Source organism: Rhinoraja longicauda, chromosome 22 (assembly GCF_053455715.1).
Source record: "Rhinoraja longicauda isolate Sanriku21f chromosome 22, sRhiLon1.1, whole genome shotgun sequence".
In the NCBI taxonomy this organism is placed as follows: domain Eukaryota; kingdom Metazoa; phylum Chordata; class Chondrichthyes; order Rajiformes; family Arhynchobatidae; genus Rhinoraja; species Rhinoraja longicauda.
Genome location: NC_135974.1, coordinates 13,864,917 through 13,891,272, shown reverse-complemented (window position 1 = coordinate 13,891,272; position 26,356 = coordinate 13,864,917). Strand labels below are relative to the sequence as shown.

Sequence of the window (26,356 nt, the reverse complement as noted above, 5' to 3'; positions counted from 1 at the left end):
AGTTCCACTCTCTGGGCGGCACGGTGGCTCAGCGGCAGTGTAGCTGCCTCACAGCGCCAGAGACCCGGGTTTGATCCTAACCACAGGTGCTGTCTGTATGGAGTTTGTACATTCTCCCTGTGACCTTGGTAATTTTCTCCTTATGCTCCGGTTTCCTCCCACGCTCCAAAGACGTACAGATTTGCAGGTTAATTGGCCTCTGTAAATAGCCCCTAGTCTATACGGATGATCGGTATGGACTTGGTGGACTGACGGGCCAGTTTCCACGCTGTATCTCCAAAACTAAACACTCTCATTACATCGAGCATACGCTATAGAAATAGACCTTTCTGCCCTCCATCCCCATGTATCCATATGTACTAATCCCCTGTACCTGCACTTTGTCCATGGCCATCCGTGCTTTCACAATGCACCTGCTCTTCTAGATACTTGAATGTGAGCAACTGCCTCCCCTTATCCACTCAGGCCATGTTCCAGATTCCAGACCACCCTGGATGTGAAAGTTCTTTTCTCAGATCCCTTTGATGTTCTTGCCCTAAAAATATGTCCTCTAGTTTTAAATGTCTCTGTTGAGAGGAAAAGTTTCCAATATACTCTTATCTTTGCTCCTTATAATTATGTTGTTCTCCATTGAGTCCCGGCTCAGCCTCCCTCCACCTTGTGGCAAAATAAGCCAACCTGTCCAGCCTGTCATGGCTGAAACGCTACATCCTGGTGAATGTCCTCTCCAGTGCAAACGACATATAGCGTGGTGATCAGTTCTGTACACTGTACACCAGCTGTGGTCTACCAATGTCTTATTAAGTTGTAACATAGCCTCCTGGCTCCCTTGTTCTGAGCCCCAGCTGATGAAGGCATGTATCCCATGTACCACCTTACTTTCCTGTGCTGCTCCCCACCTTCAGGGTCTATGGACTAGTGCAGCAAAGTCCCTCCGTTTTTCAATATTCTCGAGCAGTAACATTGAATGTAGCACCCAGAACAGTACAGCGCAAGGAACAGGCCATTCAGCGCACAATGTCCATGCTGAACATGATGCCAAGTTTAACTGATCTCCACTGCCTGCAAGTGATTCATATCGCTCCATTCCCTGCATATTCATGTGCCTATATTAAAGCCTCTGAAATGGCACTATTGTACCTGTCTCCACCTCTCCCCTTGGCAGTGCATTCCAGGCATCCACCACCTTCTCTGTGGGGGAAAAAACTTGCCCTGCCCATCTCCTTTAAATTGTGCCCCTCTCACCTTAAAGTTCAGCCCTCTAGTCTTTGACATTTCCACCCTGGGGGGGGGGGGGGTCTGACTGTCTACCATGTCTATGCCTCTGTAAGAAAATAACTGCAGATGCTGGTACAAATCGAAGGTATTTATTCACAAAATGCTGGAGTAACTCAGCAGGTCAGGCAGCATCAGAGTCTATGACTCTCATCATTTTATATCAGGTCTCCTGTCAGCCTCTGACGTTCCAGAGAAAACAATCCAAGTTTGGCCAACCTCTCCTTATAGCTAAAACCCCCTAATCAAGGCAGCATTCTGGCAAAGCTCTTCTGAACCCTCTGCAAAGCCCACACATCCCTCCAGCAATGTGGCACTCCCATGCATAATGTCCTAACGTATTGGTCCTGCTAAAGTGCGCCACTTCATTTCATCAGGATCAAATGCTCTACTCTTACCAACTGATCAACATCATCCTCTGACTAAGGATAAACTTGATGAGTAAACTTACATTCATCCTCCTATCACCAAAGCCTGCATCCAGAGATTGCTGCACTCCAAGACCCAGTGTGAAAAGCCACAGTAGGTGCTGATTTTCAACTGGCCACAGGGCGGTGCAATGGTAGAGTTGCTGCTTTACAGCACCAGGCCCCGCCCGGGATTGATCCTGACTACGGGTGCTGTCTGTGCGGAGTTTGTACGTTCTCCCTGTGACTGCGTGAGCTTTCTCTGAGGGATCCGGTTTTCTTCTACACTCCAAAGATGTACAGGTTTGTTGGTTAGTTCTCTTTGATAAAATTGTCCCTAGTGTGTAGGATAGTGTTAGTGTATGGGGTGATCGCTGGTTGGCCCAGACTCGGCGAGAGCCTGTTTCCACGCTCTATGTCCAAAGTTGGTACTGACATTGGTCTTTTGTGGGCTTTCAGGAAAGACTAGGGGGTCATGTTGGAGCCGGTCCTAGTAATATCTGAAATGCTAATTTCCCTAGTTCGTATATCCCTTTCTTTGGTGAAATCACTTTCTTTTAAAAGCGTTTGCGCATCGTTACTAATAATGAGATGCTCTAATACGTTGTTCATGAATCCAAAACTATGTTGAATCCCACTTTGTCTCCGATATTATATTTTGCTCTGGGATTTTTCCACAGGTTCATTCCCACAAGGGGAGGAAGGACCATCAATTCAGAACATTTCCTTTTCCGAACAATGTTTGCATCAAAGCCCCTTTTCCACGACACAAGATGGAATTGTTTGCAGTACTTTGCATTGAAACCAGCCACTATGTGTCATTTGTGAAATATGGTTCCAGCAAACATTCGTGGGTGTTCTTTGACAGCATGGCTGATCGAATTGGTAAAGCTCTATTGGTTATATTACACACACCAAGTATACTGGTCTTCACGAAGATAGGCACAAAATGCTGGAGTAACTCAGCAGGTCAGGCAGCATCTCTGAAGAAAAGGAATAGGTGATGTTCTGGGTTGAGATCCTACTTCAGACTGAAGGGTTTTGACCTGAAACGTTGCCTACTTCATTTTTCCAGAGATGCTGCCTGAACCGCTGTTACTCCAGCATTTTGTGTCTATCTTTAGTGTAAACCAGCATCTGCAGTTCCTTCCTACACATACCTCCCTCTGGTTTACGGAAGATTAAGGCTCCTAACGAACCCTTTGTGTGAAATTCCTTTAGCAGGAGGTACAGTGAACCTTTAACTAGCAGGAGATACCAGTTTCTGTAGATTGTGAGAAGTTAGAAGTTCTCCAACAAAACACAAAGTGCTGAAGGAACTCAGCAGATCAGGCAGCATTTGGGAATGGTATGGACAGACGACATTTTGGGTCGAGACCTTCAGACTTTTTTCGCAGGATAGTGGTTATCTGGAATGCGCAGGTTGAGGAGACGATAGAGGCAGATACAATTACAGCGTGTGAAAGACATTTGGATAGGAAAGATGAAGAGGGATATGTGCTTTATGCAGGCAAATGGATAAGCACAGATTGGCATCGTGGTTGGTGCAGATAGATGGGGTGGAATGATAGGACCTGTTTTTGTGCCATTTAATTCTGATGCTGAGCTTTCCAGTGTACTTGGTAAAGTTTAAAATGAAGATAGACACAATGCTGGAGTAACTCAGCAGATCAAGCAGCATCTCTGGAGAAAAAGAACAGGTCGGGTCGGGACCCTTCTTCAGACAGAAAGGGGGGGGGGGGAAGCTGGAGGTAGGGAAGGGCCAGAAAAGAACAGGGCAGGCAGCAGATGATCAATGAAGTGTGGAGCCCATAATGGCCCATTGTTGGATGGGGAAGAGGTGATAACGGAGATTTACAGGGATGAGAACAGTGGAGGGGTTACTTGAAATGTGAGATATTCATACCGCTGGGTTGTAAGCTGCCCAAGTGAAACATGGTATGTTGTTCCTCCAATGTGCGCGTGGCCTGATAAGTGTAGGATGCCCTGGAACACAAAGGTCAGTGTGGGAAGGAGTTAAAAGTGAGCATGGAAACAAGACCCCAGTGAATTTAATAGGAGCTTGGGAACAAAGTCAAAATAAGTTTAAAGAGAGCCAGCAAAATAAAAACCTGTTTTGTTAGGTGCAAAATCATAGGGAAATCTGAACGGTTATACTGTATTTTTAATTTTCCTGTCCCAAACACACATCTCTGGCTTTAGTCTACTTCACCTGCATGATCTAAATAGGTATATATTATAACATTTGTCTCATAGATAAAATAATTGAACACACAAATTCTATCCATTTAAATCTATTTGTTTCTTAGACTTATGTGCATATTGGTTTATTAGAATTAGAATTAGTACATAGACTGATGCAAGTTTTTATTTCCCCATCACTGACCAACCTGTTCTGTCTGCCTTAGATGAAGAGAATATCCCAGAGATTACGGTTTGTCCACAGATAGGTGATTACCTGATGATGTCAGAGGAAAAGCTGGCTTACACCAACCTGAAACAGCTTGATGGATTTGCCAAAAGACTTTTCTGTGATGCCTATCTGTGCATGTACCGGAGCCCAAGGATGTGTTTGTATAAGTGACCCTCGAGATCTAACGGCTGGGTGATCTTGCTCCGGATAACAAATGGAAATGGCCCTTATTACGCTGAATGACTGGTTCAATAGCAATGCACAAAAAATGATTAATTCCTTCACTATCAAATAATCTACTGGACTTTGTAAAGTAATACTGTACATAAGAGTAATTGTTTGAATTTCATGATGAAATCACATTTTAAATGAATGTTCAACTGCAGTTTTTACTGGTTGTTTCTGCACATTAATGAATATATATCGGAGAATTGTGCAGAAAATTAAAATAAAGCGTGGAACTACATTTTGCTAGGTGAATTATATCGGTTTTAGTTTAGCTTATTGTCACGTGTACTGAGGGGCAATGAAAAGCTCTTTTTGTTGCATGCTTTCCAGTCAGCGGAAAGAAAATACACGATTACAATCAGTCTATCCACAGATATACGATAAAGGGAATAAAAGGGATAACATTTGGTGCATGATAAAGACTGATTAAAGGTGTCCTGATAACAGCTGGGAAGAAGCTGGCCCAGAAACCTTTATAATCCTATTTGATTTAAAGCAGGCAATTGCTGATTATCAGCCAATATGAAGAACTTGCATCTCCTTTCAAAGCACTGAATGCATTATATAATTAACACACATATATTGTTTAAATATGCTACATAAGAACAGAGGGACCATTTGCCCTCCACATAATTACAATTCCACTAATACATCTGCGTGCTTGGTATTGTTGACACCACCTGGATAAATCAACAGTGGAAAAAATGATTGATTTTGATTTGAATTTGATGAAATCTTTAGCAAATGACTTGATCTCTTTCCAGCATGATCGTGATGACTCGTTGCACAGTCCACATCAATGCATTTTTGGACTTGTACCACAAAATCCAGTGTAAAAGCCACCGATCTCCGAGACAACATGGTGACTCCAGCTAATGCAGCTTCATGCATTTTGAGAAAACCTGGTGATGTACACATTGTTGTGCAAGTTTTACTCCCTTGGAATCTCATGAAAAATTACTAGGGAAAAAAAATTTATACACCAAATTTTACTTTATGTCAACCATTGAAATCACAGTATAGAATTGGAGTCAGGCCCTTTAGCTCAACTTGCCCACACAATGAGTTCTTATCCTCTGAAGTACGATGCACATATGACAAAAAGCTCAGTGTGCAAACTTAATTCAAGTAATCTTCATGGACTGTTTCTGGAATTTCCCATACACGAACCTCATTAGGCAGATTGGATGATCTTGCAAATCGCATTGTGATGCATGCTCCAAACTGCCTTTCATCCACTGGTTTTTAAATCTCTGCATTAGAAAATGTGCTGGAATGTTTTGGATTGTCAACTTGTAGAGAGAAAATCTGATGATGTTCATTTGACCTGCTTCTTTAATGCCTTCCATATTGTGTAGATGGATCTTTTTATTTGCACAGTGGAAAGTTGGGTGTTAGGAAGTTAAAAAAACTTTATTCCTTTGTTTTCATAATTGTTGAAATCAAAATTATCTAAACTCTATGAATACAGTGCTCTCCATAATGTTTGGGACAAAGACCTATCATTTATTTATTTGCCTCTGTACTCCACAATTTGAGATTGGGGTTAGGAGGGAGATAGATCAGCCACAATTGAATGGCGGAGTAGACTTGATGGCCCGAATGGCCTAATTCTACCTCTCACTTATGACCTTACCAAACCATTCATTCAATCCATGGTCTCTGTTAACATCAACTACTGCGATAATCTTACATAGGAAATGTTTGCCTACTCCCTTTTACTTTGGAAACTATTACTGCCAGAAATATTTAGAGGTAGACAAATTTTACAAAGATCAGGAATTGAGGGCTGTTTGATCTGGCACTGATGAGGGGTTGTCATTGGGGCAGATCAGCCATGATCCTATCTAATGGCACGGTCAGCTTGAGGGGCCAGTGGTGCCATTATATTGTTCTCCTGCAACACTTCCAGGAATGATTGGTTTCATCCACAACAAAAAAAACTCAAGGGAATTTATGGTTTCGTTGGATGCCTGATCATAAATGAGAAATTTCACAAGACGATAACAGTAAGAAAAATCTCACACCGTATCTCCTCATGGATCCTTCAAACAACTTCACCTCAAAGTGCTCTTCAAATGTAGAATGTTACTCAACAATGAAGCAACCAGTTTGGAAAAAAAACAAGATACGGATGCTTATTTTGTTGATGGATTAGGTCGATCAAGATTGCTCCTCAAATTCATACAGGATTCTTCTCAACACCATGACCTAGCAAAGAGTTTGGACTGCAACAAAGTTGGGCTTAAGGCATTGGGTCAAACAAGATCGTAACAGTGCATAGGAAAAAACTGCAGATGCTGATTTAAATCAAAGGTAGACACAAAATGCTGGAATAACTCAGCAGCACAGGCAGCATCTCTGGAGCGAAGGAATGGGTGACGTTTTTGGTCAAGACCCCTCGGTCTGAAGAAGGGTCTCGACCCGAAACGTCACCCATTCCTTCTCTCCAGAGATGCTGCCTGTGCCGTTGAGTTACTCCACCATTTTGTGTCTACTTTCATAACCATGCATGTTCAAGATGTTACAATGCTCATTCTGGCTTTATTCATGATCTAATGACAATGGAAGTACAAAAATCTAAACCTCCAATCTTCTAACTCGGAATGGAATGACATTGCTCCTGAAAAATAGCACTCATCTCCCCCCCAACCTTTTGCCACCTCGGTCTTTCCTGTGAACTTCTACCCATTTCTCCCACTATTCCACCCCATCTCCTTCCACCTATATCTTTTCCTCTGGCTTTTCATTTTACTTCTCTCCATTCTTGTCTCCTTTTCATCTCTATCCTTTGCCTACCCATGTGTCAATTAATCCCCTTACCTGTATCCCCATTACTTGTCAGGCTTCATCCTGTCCCCACTTATTTTCCACCGTTCTCCCCCCACAACAATCAGTCTGCAGAAGGGTCCTGACCAGAAACACCACCTGACCTCCAGCCCTGTGTTGATTCCAGTATCTGCAGTTTCTTGTGTCTCTGCAAAATAGCACTTAATAGCCATAAATTCAGAGCACACGCATAAACACACATCACATTGAAGAGGATCAGACAATCGATACATTCAGGCCTTATCGCCGTATTGCCACTTTTCATTTTAGAATTCTGAGATTAACATTAGTTTACAGGCAGAAAAACAGATTAGCATCAGTTAAACTGCAAAATACATTCAAGGGAATCTTCTCCACAATATCATTGCATAATTAAAGCAATATGTACTTCTATTTTAATATTTACATTACATCGGTGCTTAAGACACGATACAATGTGCAAGAGGATCAATTAAATTGAATGCAATATTTCCCTGCTCAACTTTAATCTAGTTGAAAGGACACAAAGTGCTGGACTAGCTTAGCAGGTCAGGCAGTATTTCTGGAGAGCATGGATAGGTGATGTTTTGCCCAGGATACTTCTTCAGACTGATCCTGCTTGACTTTGATCAAAGATAGATACAAAATGCTGGTGTAACTCAGCGGGACAGGCAGCATTGCTGGAGAGAAGGAATAGGTGACGTTTCGGGTTGAGACCCTTCTTCAGATTGATGTTAGGGGAGTGGGCGATACAGAGATAAAATGTAGTTGGAAACAGTAAGACTGGTAGGAGAACGGAAGGGGGAAGGGGATGGAGAGAGAGAGGGAAAACAAGGGCTAATTGAAGTTAGTGAAGTCAATGTTCATACCGCTGGGATGCAAGCTACCCAACTTTGATCTTTGATCAACGCTGTTCTCTAGGTGGGAACGCTGTGGGCATACAGCTGCCCTCAACTCCAAAATGGCATCTTGAACCATACTGATTGGGTGCATTCCGGCAATTGTGTGCATTAAAAGTGAAATGGCCATAATGTCTGGTAAGGTGGGGAACCTACACTCATGATGAAACGTTCACTTCTTGCAACCTGTATCTAGTCTTATGACCATGGTAAAGTTCAGTGGCAAACATGAGTAGTAATTACAAAGCCAAAACCCGGAAGTGTATGTTACTTTTAATGCCCAAAGTATTTGCAAGCATTCTGGCAGCAAGGATAATTAAAATCAGGTGCCAGATGTAGCTGCCTTAAGACTACTCACCCCATATCTTAACTCAGTCTGAAAAACATCTCTAAATAGTTTGATGACTAACTATTGTAGCTATGCACCAAACCAAAAAGAAAGACCTCATCTAACCAACCCAGTTTGTAATATGGGATATATATTACTGCAATCCAACCATGGTAGGTCTCAGACCAACAAATTCAGTAAGATGCCACCACAATGAGATTCTGAATTGTGGTTAGACACCCAGATGCTATTAAGCAATTGAACAATAATATACATGGCTGAAATCTCATGTTCATTGAAATGTCATTTTAATACCTCTAATTGAGGTCCCTCTAATTACAAGAACATGTAAAACACCTACTACACTGGCCTTTTACCTAAAGTACAATGTGGCAGCGCTCTTGTATGATACATCTTCTGGTCCTACAGTCTGTATCTCTAAAGTGTAAAGTTCTCCATTAATGCTTCATAAATTAAAGGTTTGAAGTCCATTGAAAGGAGTAAAAAGTATCCAGTTATTTAGGCAAGCTGAAAGAGGTGCACATCTACACTTCTGGCAGGGATAGATGTGGGAGTGTGATCTGAACAAGAGGAAGAATAGATTGGAATAAATGGACAACTTTGCACAATAGGTTTGGCTGAGCCCAGGTTCACTAGTTTAAGTGCCACAGGATACATCGAAATTAGGCGACTGATGATGATCCTTTTCCTGCAGAACTGTGACACTCAGAAATTTGCTGCTACCTTGTGCTGTGGACTGCTATTTATTCAATGTTTTCAAGCAGTAACTGGACTGTTTAGAAGGTGGAGCAGAGACCCCCTCTTCTGAAAGAAGGTTTTGCAAAGAATTATCACCAGGACCAGAGTACTCTCTCTAATGGGAGAGATTTGAGAGTAATTTCCCAGACTGTAAGCTGTTTTGGGCCGCATATCTGAGGAAGGATTTGCTGGCACTGGAGAGGGTCTAGAGGATGTTTACAAAAATGATTGGGTTAAGATAGACACAAAAAGCTGCAATAACTCAGTGGGACAGGCAGCATCTCTGGAGAGAAGGAATCGAGACCCTTCTATGATTGGGTTAACATATGATGAACATTTGATGGCACTGGGCCTGTATTCGCTGGAGGATGGGGGGGGGACCCCCCATTGAAACTTACCATGAATGGCCTGGATAGGGTGGATGTGGAGAGAATGTTTCATAGCTTCAGTCTAAAAGGACGAACCTTTAGAAAGATGAGGAATTTCTTTGGTAAGAGGGTGGTAAATCTGTGGAATTCATTGCCGCAGAAGGCTGTGCAAACCGTCAATGGATATTTTTAAGGCGGAGATTGACAGATTCTTGAGTAGTACGGGTGTTGGGGGTTTTGGAAAGAAGGCAGGAGAATGGGGTTAAGAGGGAAAGATAGATCAGCCATGATTGAATGGCGGAGTAGACTTGATGGGCCTAGTTCTGCTCCTATAACTTAAGAACTGTAAACCGACAATGAAAGGTTATTGATATTTTAAACCACATGCTGGAACCACAGATTTTCTTTTGGGGTACAGTGCAAATACTGTTATGGACAAGGTACTACAACTCTGGGAAAGGCTGAATTGGCCAGAGGGTCTTTTCCTATTTGTTAATTTGTAAGTATTTGGGACCAAAGTGTTTGATATCTATGTAATCTGATATGTACACTAGTAGGGAAAAAAAAGGAAGACAAGAATAGGAGCCAGTACAAAATATTCAATAAACCTGCTCCAGGTATCAAATTTTTTATCAGATAATCATTTGAAATGCTAGTTGAACCACTTTGATCTTTAAAGCAGGTATAAAACGGTCTTGGTTTGTCATTTTAATGCTACCAAGGTGCAATCATTTCCCATTATAAAGTCTGAAATACAAACTCTGAAAGATGTACAAGTCAAAAATTAACATTTCATCTCTCATTTCTACAGGTAATTTACATTAATTAAATTAAAACAGATACTAACTACAAGAGTACCGGCATTACAGGGAAGCTGTGCTTCAATGCTGCCTCATCTCTTAAAACAGCGGTGGCCAAAGAGATTCACGTCTTGTTAGATTCCTGGGAGATTCCATACATTATTGCAGACATTAAAACAACATCAGTGGAAATATAACTTCCTGCAAGCTGTCCCATGGCGTCGTCACAGATCCCGTGATTTGATGGTACAAAAGATTCTGAGCTGTTGCAAGTTTTTATAATGTACACCAAGTGCTTATTTCTCTCCTTTCAAAATTTAAAGCTGGCAGGAATTGATGACAGTTTTTGATCTTCAGTCAAAGTGAATTGCAGTGTAAAAGATAATCCAAACAACCTAGAAGCAAATAAAAAAGGTAAAAATATTACGTGACGTGTACAAAAGTTAATTTTCTTATTTACAAAAATTTAAGCAAAAGTTAAAAAGGAGATTAATTCAGGGAACACCTTTTTTGACAATTTCAATTGAATTCAATTTATTAAATGTATCACTTAAACAAGCAGCAATAGAGCTGTTTTTTTTCCAAAACTATGTGGTTTTATTTTGGCTTCTTCTCTACCACCCCCAATTCATTACATTGCCTCTGGCAAGCTGAAAAATGACCTAGCAGATGCCATTAATATTTCATCATCCAACCTAGACAGTTATTCTTTATTGGTACCATACAGGCTGAATGTCAGATTCAGATTAGTGTATTGAATATACACCAGGGTGCAATTAAATTCCTTGTTCGCATGAAGCTCAGAGTACACAGTATACATGATAATGATGGATGCATCAATAAATACAATAATGAATACAAAACAGTACAATGGCACAAAGATATTAGTGCAATCTGAAATAGTGCAACAAAAATACTAAAGTGCATTAATGGAACAACCGAATGAGGTTGAGTTAAGATAAGAGTACATGGCAGCGTCCTTGCCTCTGGAAAGGCATGTTGCACAGGTAATTGGTTCTGGAGTCTGATAGCAGTGGGGAGAAACTGTTCTTAGTCTGGACATCGAGGCTTTCCAGCTCCAGTATTTTATCCCAGAAAGTAGAAAAGCAAAAAGGGAAATGCCAGGCATCCTCGATGATACTTTCAGCATTTCTGATCCAATGCAAGGTGGACTGGATGGAAAAAAGTGACGAGGCCTCTGATGTACTATGCTGTGTTCACCACTCTCTGCAGGTTCAGGCAGTCAAGAGCAGAGCAGAGCAGTTGCCGTACCAGGCTGAGAGAATCGCATCTTCATACTTTTTAGAGGGTTTACGCTGATGTGCATTTTTTATCACAGCATCAGGGTGAAGGGACCATGTTAAAAGGTTATTTCACCTTGTGTGTATCAGCTCAGCTGATATTTTTCTTTGCCGTGCCTATTTCCCAGCGTCGGTCCCGAGATAGTGATGAAGCGCAGAATCCATAATGATAGCTTTTCTCCCTAAGCTTGGGACTCTCTCAATTGCTGCACCTCATCTGGTGGCAGACTTGCTCAAATCAGTACAAGAAGGATCACAATCGCACTTCAACAATCTTGAGATGTTCCAAAATAATTTACTGCCATTGCTTTTTAAAAATTTATAATACCTGCTGTAATGTAGCAAATTGAGGTATTGCATACAGAAATCTCCAATAAAAATGAAGTACCGATGGGATAATTTGCTTCTGAAGTTGGTTGTGTGTTAAATATTAGGGAGAACTTCAAGTACTACAATGGCATGTGATTGGTGACCAATTTAATGTCCCACCAAATGAAAATGTTAAAAGTTTCCTCAATTTTGCAGTAAACCTGGCTTATGAGATTCAGTTTTTGAAAAGCCACAATGTTCTGCCTCAGGAGAATATTCCTTCTATACTATACAGAAATCAATCCAAGAACCTTCTTATATACATCTTTAAATGCTGCATCATGGTTCACTTTTCATTACCAAGATGCTGCATAAGCTGCCTTAAGGCCGCTATTTAAAACATTTCTTGTAATGTGTCATTTCTATTTCAGTTGATCCACGTTTTCATAAACAGGTCTACCCAATCCCTATCCAGGTACAAACTCATTCTATTTAAGCACAATTCCCCAGCTAACACATCACACATATACTTTATTCCCCAAAATAAACACAAAATGCTGGAGTAACTCAGCGGGACAGGTATCATCTCTGGAGAGAAGGAACGGGTGACGTTTCGGGTCGAGACCCATCTTCAGACTGGAGGGTCTCGACCCGAAACATCACCCGTTCATTCTCTCCAGAGATGCTGCCAGCCCTGCTGAGTTGCTCCAGCATTTTGTGTCTATCTTCCGTTTAAAGCTGTTCCTTCCTACACATACTCTTTTCCCCAGCATTTCCATTCTGAGCCAGCTGAAAAGAAAGACATGTAGTTGCACCGATCTCTTCAGATGATTCAGAGAACCTATCACCAATTTGTTCACAGACATCTGCAGTTTAAACAAAAGATATACCCTCTGTAATATTTCTTAGCTCGATGGCAGTATGCAAAAGTTGACAGTTTATATCTTAACTACTGACAGTCTTTCCCTTTCACGTGCTAATCGGTTGTTATTTAACCATAGATTACAGGACAGCAACCTTTGTCGACAAAGCATCCTTCCAGTAACTTTGAGCTATGAAACTCGAGGACAAGTATTTTTATATGTAGACTACACTTTTATACCACAGAGCATCATGAATCTATTCTCTTTGTGTATAAAGCTCAGAAATTGGAATTTAACTCTACCCAGAGCCAAGACTTTACACAAATGAATTTATCCTCATGACAGACACAAAATGTTGGAGTAACTCAACAGGTCAGGCAGCATCTCTGGAGAGAAGGAATAGGTGACGTTTCGGGTCAAGACCCTTCTTCAAACTGAAGAAATCCGCGTGACAATTTGGTGGAGGTTGTGAAATGTTGGGAATTTTATTTAAAAAGCCAATTGTTTCAGTGCTTCAAAGAAAAAACATGCCTGTTACAAAGCAGGATTGACCAATATTATGGCATAAAGAATAGTTACCAGAAACAACGCAAAAGACGTCATAAATCCCTCTTTTGTTAATTCCCATGTTCCGCCGTACTCCTCTTCATCCACTTGTTGGAAGCTGTTGAAGTAGAGGTACAGGATCCCTGCATTGATCAAGCAGAATCTGGAAATAGAGAGCCCAGAGAACACTTACACAGATGTTCAATGCAGAAAGACTGCAAAAATCACAACAAAATGATGGTGGTATAATTTTACATTTGAAAATTAACTTTGTCTTTTCAAAAAGATTTGTTGAAACATAGAAAAATAGGCGCCGGAGTAGGCCATTCGGCCCTTCGAGCCATGGCTGATCATGTAAAATCAGTACTCCATTCCTGCTTTTCCCCCATATCCCTTGATTCCTTTAGCCCTGAGCTAAATCTAACTCTCTTGAAAACATCCAGCGAATTGGATTCTGTGGCAGAGAATTCCACAGATTCACAACTTTCTGGGTGAAGATGTTTTTCCTCATCTCAATCCTAAATGGCCTACCTCTTATTCTTAAACTGTGACCCCTGGTTCTGGACACCCCCAACATCGGGAACACTTTTCCTGCATTTAGCCTGTCCAATCCTTTAAGAATTTTATATGTTTCTATAAGATCCCCTCTCATCCTTCCAAATTCCAGTGAATACAAGCCCAGTCGACCCATTCTTTCATCATATGTCAGTCCCACCACCCTGGGAATTAACTTGGTGTACCTACGCTGCACTCCCTTAATAGCAATAATGTCCTTCCTCAAATTAGGAGACGAAAATTGCACACAATACACCAGGTGCGGTCTCACCACTGCCCTGTACAACTGCAGGACCTCCTTGCTCCTAAACTCAAATCCTCGCAATGAAGGCCAACATACCATTAGCTTTCTTCACTGCCTGCCGTACCTGCATGCTTACTTTCAGCGACTGATGTACAAGCACGCCCAGGTCTTGTTGCACTTCCGCTTTTCCTAATCGGACACCATTCAGATAATAAACTGCCTTCCTGTTCTTGCAACCAAAGTGGATAACCTCACATTTATCCACATTATACTGCATCTGCCATGCATCTGCCCACTCACCCAACCTATCCAAGTCACCCTGCAGTCTCATAGCATCCTCCTCGCAGCTCACACTGCCACCCAGCTTTGTGTCATTTTGAAATGGCTTTTTGAAAGTCCAGATACACCACAACCTTCCTCATTAAACAATACCCAGTCTAGGATGGCCTGTCCTCTAGTCGGTTCTTCTACATATTGATGTAAAAAACCATCCTGTATACTTTGAGAAGTACCATGGTCCTCCAAACCCAGTTTTCTACTGGTTCTTGGTGGTTACCAGTCTGGCTGTTTAGTTACTAACGTTTCATTACGATTAGTTTAAAAACATGAACCAAATTAGCCAAGAGCATGCATTTAACTTGCTTCTAAACTATGTATGTTTAGACATGATACAGCAGCACTTATTAATTAAAAATGAATCTTTCTCAAAATGTGAAAAGATTACAGTCATACTCAGAGAGTTGACAACTTTTCACCCTTGGAGCCATTCTTGTTTCTGAAGGTACAATCTAATATACAATCAACAATTGGGAGTAAATGGCATACTTTACAGGTAATGTGGCCACTTCATTCAGATCAACACTAACTAATGCTGTGGCACTCAAAAGAGACCCAAATACTTGATGTTCACTGGATGAGAATGATGAATGAAGAGCACAAAATTAAATGTTAGAAAACTCAGATACAATGGAAAGGAGGGCAAGGTTGATGGGGCACTCTTATTAATTTAAACTTGTGGTAGCTCATTTTAGTTGACTGAACCAAAATTAGGATAGAAAGCCCAGTTCCAGCTTCCTTCCAAACAGATTGCTGAATATCACTTGATTTAGAAATGTTTTTTTTTGGATTCTGTAGTTGGCAGGAGGCAGGGAAAAAACCTTGAAAGAAAATCCCAGTGCATCAAAATGAATCCACAAAATACATCTGTCTTAACAGTAAATATTTTCCTGTTACACAAATAAGCATGAGGAATAGCATCAAGACTTACATTGCTAATCCCAAGAATCCTTTAAGTGGAACAACTCCCCAGATAACACCCAAAACAATTGCAATTATTTGACGAAACCAGTAGATCACATCTAGGAACTCATCCTGCAAAGAGGGGGGAGAAAAGAAAATCAATTAATCTGTCCAATCTGAAGTCCAGGATTTTTACAAAGCAATCATTAAAAGCTTGAAATTCAATTAAGATTCCGTTTTGGTAAGCTTCAAGTTAAGAATGACCTTTCAAAGGATATTTATAATTCTGAGTGACAATCTGACTGACTTTATAAAAGCACACCCTTTGAATACAAAGTTACCTGACAGGCGGCTGCTAAATGGCCCATCAGCTGCTTCTATCTATTGAATATTGAATAATTGAATAATGAATTGAATATTGAATAATTTAATAGTCTTTTTTATTAGCAAATATGTATTTGGCTTGGTGCTTTGCTCGCAAGTAACAACACGATATACAGTGGACAATTAAAAATAAAACATTATTTTAAACATGTGAAGAATGAAATAAAATACCAGAGCAAAAGGAGGCTATAGACATGGCTGTTGAGTAGAGCTACTGCTCATGGAAAAAAGCTATTTTTATGCCTGGCTGTGCTGGCTTTGACAGTCTGGAGTCGCCTTCCTGAGGGAAATGCTTCAAAGAGTTTGTGGCCAGGGTGAGAGGGGTCTGAGATGATTTTACCCGCTCGCTTCCTGGCCCTTACAGTGTACAGTTCGTCGATGGGGGGAGAGTTGCAGACAGTAACCTTCTTGGCTGATCGAACGATGCGCTGCAGCCTCCGGATGTCATGCTTGGTGGCTGAGTCAAACCAGACCATGATGGAGAAGGTGAGGGCAGACTCCATGATAGCAGTATAAAACTGACCATCATTGCCTGTGGCAGGATTGTGTTTTCTCAGCTGCCGCCGGGAGTACATCCTCTGTTGGGCCTTTTTGATGGTGGCGTCCCATTTAAGGTCCCTGGAGATCATGGTTCCAAGGAACTTGAGACTCCCCAGATGTGACTGTGGTGTTGTTGATGGTGAGTGGGGGAGAGGGGAGGGAGAGCTCTCCTAAAGTCTACAATCAATTCCACTGTCTTAAGAGCATTGAGCTCCAGGTTGTTGCAATGGCACCAGGATGCCAGCTGTGTCACTTCCTGTCTGTAGGCGGATTCCTCCACATCCTGGATCAGTCCAATCAGGGTTTTGTCATCCGCAAACTTGAGAAGCTTGACAGAGGAGTCTGTGGAGATGCAGTCGTTGGTGTAGGGGAGTAAAGGAGAGGGGACAGTACGCAGCCTGGTGGTGCTCCTATGCTGAGGGTCTGCGGGTCCGAGATGTTCTTTCCCAGTCTCACATGCTGCTTCCTGTCTGTCAGGAAGTTGGTGATCCACTGGCAAAGGGGTTCAGGCACAGTCAACTGGGAGAGTTTGGAGTGTCATAGGTCTGGCACAATGGTGTTGAATGCAGAGCTAAAACCCACAAACTAAATCCTTGCATAGGTCCCCTGGCGGTCTAGGTGCTGGAGGGCTAGGTTGACTGCGGTCAAGCTAAACTGGGGTCAAGCTGTAAGTGGGTGTGAAGTTGTGATTGGGGAGGAGTAGGTGGGGAAGGGTCCAGTCTTTGCAGACTGGAATAAGGCTGTAAGTAGGTGTGAAGTGGTGATTGGGGAGGATTGGGGAGGAGTGGGTGGGGGAGGGAGGGGGTTCTGTCCATCGAACCTGCAGTAGAACTTGATTTATTCACAAAATGCTGGAGTAACTCAGCAGGTCAGGCAGCATCTCGGGAGAGAAGGAATGGGTGACGTTTCGGGTCGAGACCCTTCTTCAGACTGAAGAAGGGTCTCGACCCGAAACGTCACCCATTCCTTCTCTCCCGAGATGCTGCCTGACCTGCTGAGTTACTCCAGCATTTTGTGAATAAATCGATTTGTACCAGCATCTGCAGTTATTTTCTTATACTGCAGTAGAACGCGTTCAGGTCATTGGTCAGCTGACGATTGCCCAAGGAGCGGGAGGGTTTCCTCTTGTACCTGGTGATTTCTTGCAAGCTCTTCCACACTGAAGAGTCATTAGCTGAGAACTTGCTCCTCAACTTCTCAGAGTACCTTTCCTTAGCAGCTCTGAATCCTCTTCTCAACGTGTACTTGGCCTGCCTGTGGTGGTCTGCATCCCCGCTCCTGTAGGCCTCATCTTTAGACTGATGGAGCTGTCTGAGTTCTGCTGTAAACCAGGGCTTGTCATCGTTGAACCTGATCCGGGTCCTAGTGGGAATGCAACTGTCTTCACAAAAGCTGACATATGATGTCAGTGGCTGTATATCCATCAAGGCTTGTGGTTGCTTCCTTGAACACATTCCAATCAGTGCAATCAAAGCAGGACTGTCGGTTTTCAATGCCCTGGCTTGTCCACTTTTTCATTGTTCTGACCATAGGCGTAGCAGATTTTAGTTTCTGCCTGTAGGTCGGAATAAGGTGAACTAAACAATGATTAGAAAGCCCTATACATTTCCCCTCCCTTGTGCACATATCAAATATTCTTCTGAAAATTACTCCTGGAATACAGCATCAGACAGTGCATTTCACATCAGAGGACTTAGAAACATAGAAAATAGGTGCAGGAGTAAGCTATTCGGCCCTTCGAGCCTGCACCGCCATTCAATATGATCATGGCTGATCATCCAGCTCAGTAACCTGTACCTGCCTTCTCTCCAAACCCCCTGATCCCTTTAGCCACAAGGGCCACATCTAACTCCCTCTTAAATATAGCCAATGAACTGGCCTCAACTACCTTCTGTGGCAGAGAATTCCACAGACTCACCACTCTCTTTGTGAAGAAATGTTTTCTCATCTGTCCTAAGTGAAGACTTATATGAAAGGCAATTCTTCACATTTCTTCTCCGTCCTTAGTCAATCGACTTATATCACCAAATGCTGGTTGTCAAATGGTCCACATCATGAAGATTTTCTTATTTACCCTGTCAAACTGGTCATGCTTTTGAGTTGCTGTCGATTATGTTCTTAGAGAATCTCCTCTTTACACAACCAGAGCCTAATCAATCTCTACTGCACACTTGATAAAAACTTTGTAAATCCTTCCAAAAATGAAGTCCACAGGGAAAAAGCTTTTTGGGACACTGCACCAACAGATCCTGCATGAAAAATCACAGGTTCAATTGTGTTGTGGTCATTGTTTGCCAATTGGACCATCGTATAAATGATCACAAAACACTGGTGGGGGAACTCAGCAGGTCAGGCAGCATCTGTGGAAGGAAACAGACTGATGGCATTTTAGGTTGGAATCCTTCTTCAGACTGATAGAGTAGAGGGGAGAAAGCTCGTGTGGAGAGGCGAGGGGAAGGGCTGGGCAAGAACTGGAAAGTGAATCCACCCATCACTTGACAGTTCTTGTTCCACCTTTTCTCCTCACCTCTCTCCAAAAGAAAGGTTCCAGCTCAAAACATGTCTGTCCATTCCCCTGTTCCTCCAGCAGTTTGTTTTTTGTTTATGATTATAGGATCTGCAGTCCCTTGAGTCTCCAGATAAGTGATCGTACCTTCTAAAAAATTAAAACCAGGAGCAATAGCGGCTAACTTGTTCGAAAAAGACTGATATACCAATTGTGTTAAAATATGCAAAATAGTAAAATTACTTGCAGCGACTCACTCTCCAATTAAACTAATTTAAAACTTTTAAAAAGTCATCATTGCGAATATTAAACATACAACATAAAAATGTACAGCACAGAAATAGGCTCTTCAGCACACCATGTCTCCGCTGACCATGTCAAATTAAAATAATCCCATCGTCAGTGTGGAGAGAGTGTCCAGCTTCAAGTTTCTGGGCACTCACATTTCGGAGTGTCCAATAACACTGCTGCGCTGGTCAAGAAGGCACAACAAAGACTGTTCTACCTAAGAACACTGAAAAAGTCTGGTCTACCCCAACAGCTGCTGACGACCTTCTACCGCTGCACCATAGAGAGCATCCTAACGCATGGCATCCCTGTGTGGTACCTCAGCTGCACGGAGGCAGAAAGGAAAGCTCTACAGCGGGTAATCCATAGAGCTCAGAGGGCCATCGGAACACAGCTACCAGACTTGGAGGGCATCTACAACACACGATGCCTCAGAAAAGCCACCAGCATCCACAAAGACTCTTCACACCCCTGCAACAGTCTGTTCGAACTCCTTCCATCGGGCAGACGATACAAGGCCTTCTACGCCCGCACCTCCAGAATCAGCTTCATCCCCAGGGCCATAGCTGCTATGAACCGGTCCTGCTGAGCCGGATGGTCACAACGCATAGATCAACTTGCACTTTACCCTGTCTAAAACTGTTACAATTGTTTCGTTGGGTTGCTGTTGTCTAAATTACTTAAATTATTGCATCGTATGGGAGGCGCATTCCCAATCTCGTTGTACCCCTGGGTACAATGACAATAAAGATATATTGTATTGTATTGTATTGTATTGTCTGCACATGATCCAACTCCCACTATTCCCTGCCTGTTCATATATCTGACTAAATGCCTTTTAAATGTTGCAAACCTATCTGCTTGTATCATTTTTTCTTTGCAGAATAATAAGCAAAGCACTACCATTGCCTCGTAAATCTCCTTTATATTATTCTCCTCTCACCATATATCTATGCCCTCTAGTCTTTGACATTTCCGCCCTGGGGAAAAAGTCATAGAGTGTGGAAACAGGCCCTTCGGCCCAATTTGCCCACACCGGCCAACAATGTCCCAGCTACACTAGTCCCACTTCCCTGCGCTTGGTCCATATCCCTCCAAACCTGTCCTGTCCATTTACCTGTCTAACTGTTTTTTAAACGATGGGATAGTCCCAGCCTCAACTACCTCCTCTGGCAGCTTGCTCCATACACCCACCACCCTTTGTGTGAAAAAGTTACCCCTCGGATTCCTATTAAATCTTTTTCCCTTCACCTGGAACCTAAATTTAGCACCACTAAAATGTTTCTCAACAACACTATGGTCTAGATGCACAGACTGATATTGTTTTAACAAGGTTTTGCGGTGACCTTTACAAAAGAGTTCTAATGAATACTTCAAGGAGATAACATATAGGATGTGAACACAGACGGAGTGAGGAACTGACTGATATCTTTGCCACAGGGTTGGCATGAGCACAATGGGTTAATTGCCTTTTATCCTATTGGTGAATTGAATTTGTACAAACATCCCCCTTCCCAGTTCTAGTTCCTCTGTCCCTCTCTATCCCCTCCCCTTCCCAGTTCTCCCACTGTCTTCCTGTCTCCTACTACATCCTATCTTTGTCCCGCCCCCTCTCCTGACATCAGTCTGAAGAAGGGTCTCGACCCGAAACGTCACCCATTCCTTCTCTCCTGAGATGCTGCCTGACCTGCTGAGTTACTCCAGCATTTTGTGTCTACCTTCAATTTTATTCTTAATATAGTTTGCACATAAAATGGTTTGCAAATTCCATTGATACCTATAAAAAGGTACAAATTGAAAAGCTAGTCTTAAGTGATAACATAGAATTTATACTTCTCACACAAGAAATAAATTATATTCTGGAGCTGATCATCCAGCTTTAATTTTCCATGGCATAGTAACGGGCACATCTTACCATATCAGAGTCTGCTTACTGACATTTATAAGTTCAGGTTGTTCTGCTAATATGTGTGTTTTCATAACACAAACTGGATATAATGTAAGTGAAGAAATAGGGAACACTATTTGGTTATAACGCGATTTCAGTCAGGAACTAGAGAACCACTTATAAATTACTTTTGAAATTGTTAAGCAGAAAAAAAGCTGTCTTAGATTTAAGCAGAATTAGGGGAAAAAACATGTTTCCATGTGACCTCCTACAGTAATCGGACACCATTGTCCCTTAACACAGCTGTAGGTATAACTGTGCGTGGCGATCGCAACTGACAAGCAATTGTTTCTGTTGACATTTGTGCAATGATAGTCTATTAAACAAGTTAACACACAGCCTTTAGTATCTTTAGCTTTCAGTAACAAAAATAAACTCATTGCTATCGAAAAGATCTTTATTTTGCAAATACCGATGGGAAAAAACTGTTTCTTGAGTAGACACAAAAAGCTGGAGTAACTCAGCGGGTCAGGCAGCATCTCTGGAGTACAGGAATAGGTGACATTTCGGGTTGAGACCCAAGACCCAAGAGTCAGAAACTCTAGCCCCTAAACTCCTTTCTCTAATTGACATGATTATCTTCATAACACAAATTTCCATAATATGAGGTTTGTTAGCTTTAGGTTTATTATTGTCACATGTAATTGAGGTACAGTGAAAAGCTGGAGTAACTTAACAGGGTCCAGAGAACATGAATTCGTGACATGTTGGATCTGGACCCTTCTTTCAACCCAAAATGTTAACTATCCATGTTCTCCAGAGATGCTGCCTGACCCGATTAGTTACTCCAGTACAGTTTGTCTTTTTTTTTGGTAAACTAGTATCAGCAGTTCCTTGTGACTACAGTGAAAAGCTTTTGTTTGTGCTGTACAATCAAATCAGAGAATACTGTACATGAATACAATCAAGCCAAACATAACAAGCAGAGGGAAGAGAAAAACACCAGAGTGCAGACAAGTGGAAAAGAGTGAAGCGATTGTATTGGATGATAGCAGATCCTCCTCTGGGACCAGCATGCAAAGAGCTGCCGCGCTCCGGCGCCATCTTTGGGGATCACAACTATCATATTATAGCACAACTACCTGCTGTGGGGTTGAAACGATATCCTCATTCCATCTAACGAATCTCCCCTTTCTTAATTTTTAGCAACTAAAATTAAAGTATCACACCACCTGTTATTAATGTGGTTCCATATAACACTTATTTTCCAATTTAAAATATTTATGAAATAATTTTAGAATTTTATCTGCCAAAACAGATTGCTTTTTATTTAAATGAGTGCCTTTCAATAGTAGTCCTGAACTATGAGAACCATTGCTTATAAACTTTAAATTAAGAGTCTCTGAGGTTTCATATGAATGCCATGTGTTTATAAATAAAGCTATTAACACTAGTTTACAGCAGGGAAACTTAATGTCCTTATAAAATCTTCACAGAATTAAACACAAATCTTTATTTATAATTTGTCATTTGCTTGCATCACATGATATTCCTACTTGATGGGCAGCATCTCCCATTCTGAAAATTGAAATACTTCAATGCCTTGTCATTGCCTATTTACAATTCAGAGAACTGAATCAAATGCAATGACATGAACATGTCCCAATTTTACTGTTTCCAATCTCATCAGGAGGTATTCTAATTATCAGTCGGCACTATTATTGAGAAAAAGTCAGGAACCCTCAACATTGTATTTTTTATATAGATGCTACCCAAACTTTCTGAATATTTCCACAACTTGCGGTTTGTTTCAGATATCCAGAATGAACAGTATTTTGCTCTTGCGTTATGTTGTCAGATTGCATTTAGCATATGGTCAGTGTGTAGGGTTGAGGACATGGAGGCAATAGGAGTGTGTGTGTGTGTGTGCACGCGGTGAGAGGAATGGATGTATGTAAGATAGTGGCATTGGGTAATGGGAACATAATTGGAAGCAAATCGCAGACTTTCTAAGGTTGGCACAGTGACGCAGCTGATAGAGCTGCTGCTTCACAGCACCAAAGAACCAGGTTCGATTCCAACTACAGATGCTGCGGAGTTTGCACGTGCTCAGGTGGAGTACCTCCGGGTGCTCTGGTTGACTTCCACATCCCAATGAGGTGCATTTGTAGGTTAATTGGCCACTGTAAAATTGCCCCTAGTGTGTAGGAAGTGGATGTGAAAGTGGGATCAAATAGAACTAGTGTGAATCAGTGGTCAATGTGAACTCAGTGGGCCAAAGCGGTAAGTTGGGCCAAAGGCCTAGTTTCTGTGCTGCATGACCATAAAAAGCACCAATGGTGCAGTTTTTGCAGGTGAATTCTGGGGATAAGAGGCTACAGATTGGAGGCAAAATATATTTTGGGGGAGGGGGGGAGAGAATAGCTGCCTGGGAGTGTTTCGTTTCGGGTCTGGAGTGAGGCAAGAGGGACAGCATGGTGATGGCGTAAGAGTGAGCAGATCCAAGGTGTAAGGTATAGTTATACAGTGTGGAAACGCCCTTAGGCCCAACTTGCCTACATCAACCAACATGTCCCATCTACTCTCGTCCCACTTGCCTGCGTTTGGCCCATATCCCTCTAAACCTGTCCTATCCACGTACCTGTGTAGGAAAGAACTGCAGATGCTAGTTTAAATCGAAGGTAGACACAAAATGCTGGAGTAACTCAGCGGGCAGGTCAACGAGTCTGAAGAAGGGTCTCGACCCGAAATGTCACACATTCCTTCTCTCCGGGGCGCTGCCTGACCCGCTGAGTTACTCCAGCATGTTATGTCTATCCATGTACCTGTCTAATTGCTTCTTAAACATCACAATAGTTCCCATCTCCTCTGGCAGCTCGTTCTGTACACCCACCATCTTTTGTATGAAAAGGTTACCCCTCAGATTCCCATTAAACCCCCCCTCCTCCTCACCTTAAACCTAGGTCCTCTGGTTCTTAATTCCCCCACCCTGCGCAAGAGACCAGTTTGTCTACCTGATCTATTCCTCTCATGATTTTATACACCTCTATCAGATCATGGTGATATGGTCTAAGGAGCTAAGGACCTTAAGAAGGGTCCAGACTAGAAACGTCACCCATCCATTTTCTAGATGCTGCTTGAACCTCAGATGTGCAGCACTTTGGTCAACGTGGGTTGTTTTTAAATGTGCTATACAAATAAAATTGACTTGACTTGACTGAGTTGCTCTAGCACATTGAGTGTCTATCTTTGGTCTAAGGTGTAATGGTCTGGGTCAAGGGGGCGTGTACAGCTTAGGAGGGATGTAGATGTGGAGGCCTTTCATGGGACACAGGCCAACTTTGGAAGTGGAAAGCCTCCCGGGTGTAATGTTGAGTGGTTAGCGTGTCCTGCGGGTGACAGGCACACGGGGCAGGGGCAGCAACGCCTTCGCCGGCGTCCTTGGGAGGCTGTCCTATGGCCTATACGGGCCCCGCGGCCACACGCCCCCACCCCTCCCTACCTCAGAAGTAATAGGAGCAGAACTAGGCCATGCGGCCCATCATGTCTACTCCACCATTCAATCAAGGCTGATCTATCTCACCCGTACAGGTCGAGAAATCACCTCTCACCTTATCCTCCCAGGCCGCTTTACTGTTCACTACTTTACTCCAGACGGACACTTTCAGTCCGCCGTTGGCCACGAAGTGTTCGCGGGACTTGGCCGCGCTCATCCTGCAGTCGGTCAGTCAGTCAGTCAGGGCCGACCGGCCGTCTCTCCCGCTCTCTGCCCGTCCACCGCTCCTCGCTCAGCCCGCGCTCCGTCAGCCTGTCCAACACTGCGCGTGCGCGCGGCTGCCAGCGCGGTCCTCCACCGGACCGGCATGCCCCGCAGCGGGGGGGACGCTGAAGCCGCTGTGGCGCCCGCCATCTTCTCACCATACCTGCAGTCTGGGCCACCTCTCGCTCACCGGACGTTCCTCCACCTAATTCACCTGTTGTAGAAAGGTATAGCTCGATTAAACTAACACTGCAAGATACCGCATGGATTTATTCACAAAATGCTGGAGTAACTCAGCAGGTCAGGCAGCATTTCGGGAGAGAAGGAATGGGTGACGTTTCGGGTCGAGACCCTTCTTCAGACTGCATGGAAGCAGGCCCTTCGGCCCAGCAAACTGACCATCATTCACCTGTGCATACCAACTCTACAGGTCTGAAGAAGGGTCCCGACCCGAAACGTCACCCATTCCCTCTCTCCTAGATGCTACCTGACCTGCTGAGTTACTCCAGCATTTTGTGTGTATCTTCGGTTTAAACCAGCATCTGCAGTTCCTTCCAACACATCAATATACTGTCCCACTTTCACATCCACTCCCTACACATACTGGGCACAATTTACAGAGGGTCAATTAACCTAGTATAAGAAAATAACTGCAGATGCTGGTACAAATCGAAGGTATTTATTCACAAAGTGCTGGAGTAACTCAGCAGGTCGGGCAGCATCTCAGGAGAGAAGGAATGGGTTAATTAACCTCTTTGTCGGGTACGTCCAACAATCCCTGTTCCAGGCATGCACTGGCCCTATCCCCGAACTCTATCTCTATTATATTGATGACTGCATCGGTGCTACGTCCTGCACCCATGCAGAACTCATGGACTTCTTCAGTTTTCATCCTACACTCAAATTTACCGGGACCACCTCCATCCCCATTCTTGATCTCAGTCTCCATCAACAGAAATAGACTATTGACTGACATCTATTACAAACCCACTGACTCCCACAACTATCTCGACTACACTTCTTCCCACCCTGATTCTTGCAAAGACTCTATACCCTACCCCCAATCCCTCCGTCTACACCGCATCTGCACCCAAGATGTGCTGTTCCATAATAGAACATCCGAGCTGTCATAATACTTTAGGGAACAGGGGTTCCCCTCTCCCATCATAAATGAGGCTCTCGTGTCTCCTCGGTACCCAGCAGCTCCGTCCTTGCTCCCCCTTGTCGCAACAAAGACAAAGTCCCCCTAGTCCTTACCTTCCAACCCATCAGCCGTCGCATACAACACATAATCCTCTGAAATTTCTGCCACCTCCAACGGGATCCCACCACTAGCCACATTTTCCCATCTCCACCCCTTTCCGCCTTGTGCAGAGACCGTTCCCTCCACAACTCCCTGGTTAACATCCCTTCCCACCCAAACCACCCCCTCCCCAGGTACCTTCCCCTGCAACCGCAGAAGCTGCAACACCTGCCGCTATACCTCCTCCCTTGACTCTGTCCAGGGACCCCGACAGTCCTTTCAGTTTAGGCAGAGGTTCACTTGCACCTCCTCCAACCTTATCTACTGAATTCGTTGTTCAAGATGTGGACTCTTATACATTGGTGAGACCAAACGGAGACTGGGCGATCATTTAGCAGAACACCT

General features: G+C 43.0%; 2 protein-coding genes across 5 annotated transcripts in view; one reads left to right on the top strand and one right to left on the bottom strand.

Annotated features, from left to right (window-relative positions):
* cyld2 (cylindromatosis (turban tumor syndrome) 2) overlaps window positions 1-4,575 on the top strand; it is a 30,916-nt gene extending 26,341 nt beyond the window's left edge. For all 4 annotated transcript variants that reach the window (XM_078418763.1, XM_078418760.1, XM_078418761.1 and 1 more), the window contains exons 13-14: window positions 2,363-2,567; window positions 4,091-4,575. In XM_078418763.1, the coding sequence (XP_078274889.1) occupies window positions 2,363-2,567; window positions 4,091-4,266 (381 nt within the window). In that variant the 3' untranslated portion in view covers window positions 4,267-4,575. The remainder of the gene's footprint in view (window positions 1-2,362; window positions 2,568-4,090) is intronic.
* Window positions 4,576-6,813: 2,238 nt separating this feature from the next.
* rab5if (RAB5 interacting factor) lies at window positions 6,814-24,777 on the bottom strand. Its single transcript, XM_078418758.1, has 4 exons — window positions 24,560-24,777; window positions 15,371-15,474; window positions 13,338-13,467; window positions 6,814-10,680 (listed from the first exon to the last, which is right to left on the bottom strand). Exons 1-4 carry the CDS (start codon window positions 24,659-24,661, stop codon window positions 10,639-10,641), a joined length of 378 nt encoding a protein of 125 aa, XP_078274884.1. The 5' UTR covers window positions 24,662-24,777; the 3' UTR covers window positions 6,814-10,638.
* Between the last annotated feature and the right edge of the window lie 1,579 nt (window positions 24,778-26,356).

Coding starts and splice junctions, on each gene's coding strand:
- rab5if (XM_078418758.1), bottom strand. CDS start 24,661: ATGAGCGCGGCCAAGTCCCGCGAACACTTCGTGGCCAACGGCGGACTG. Junction 15,475..24,559: donor AAGCGGCCTGGGAGGATAAG/GTGAGAGGTGAT, acceptor CCCTCTTTGCAG/GATGAGTTCCTAGATGTGAT. Junction 13,468..15,370: donor GGATTCTTGGGATTAGCAAT/GTAAGTCTTGAT, acceptor CTCTATTTCCAG/ATTCTGCTTGATCAATGCAG.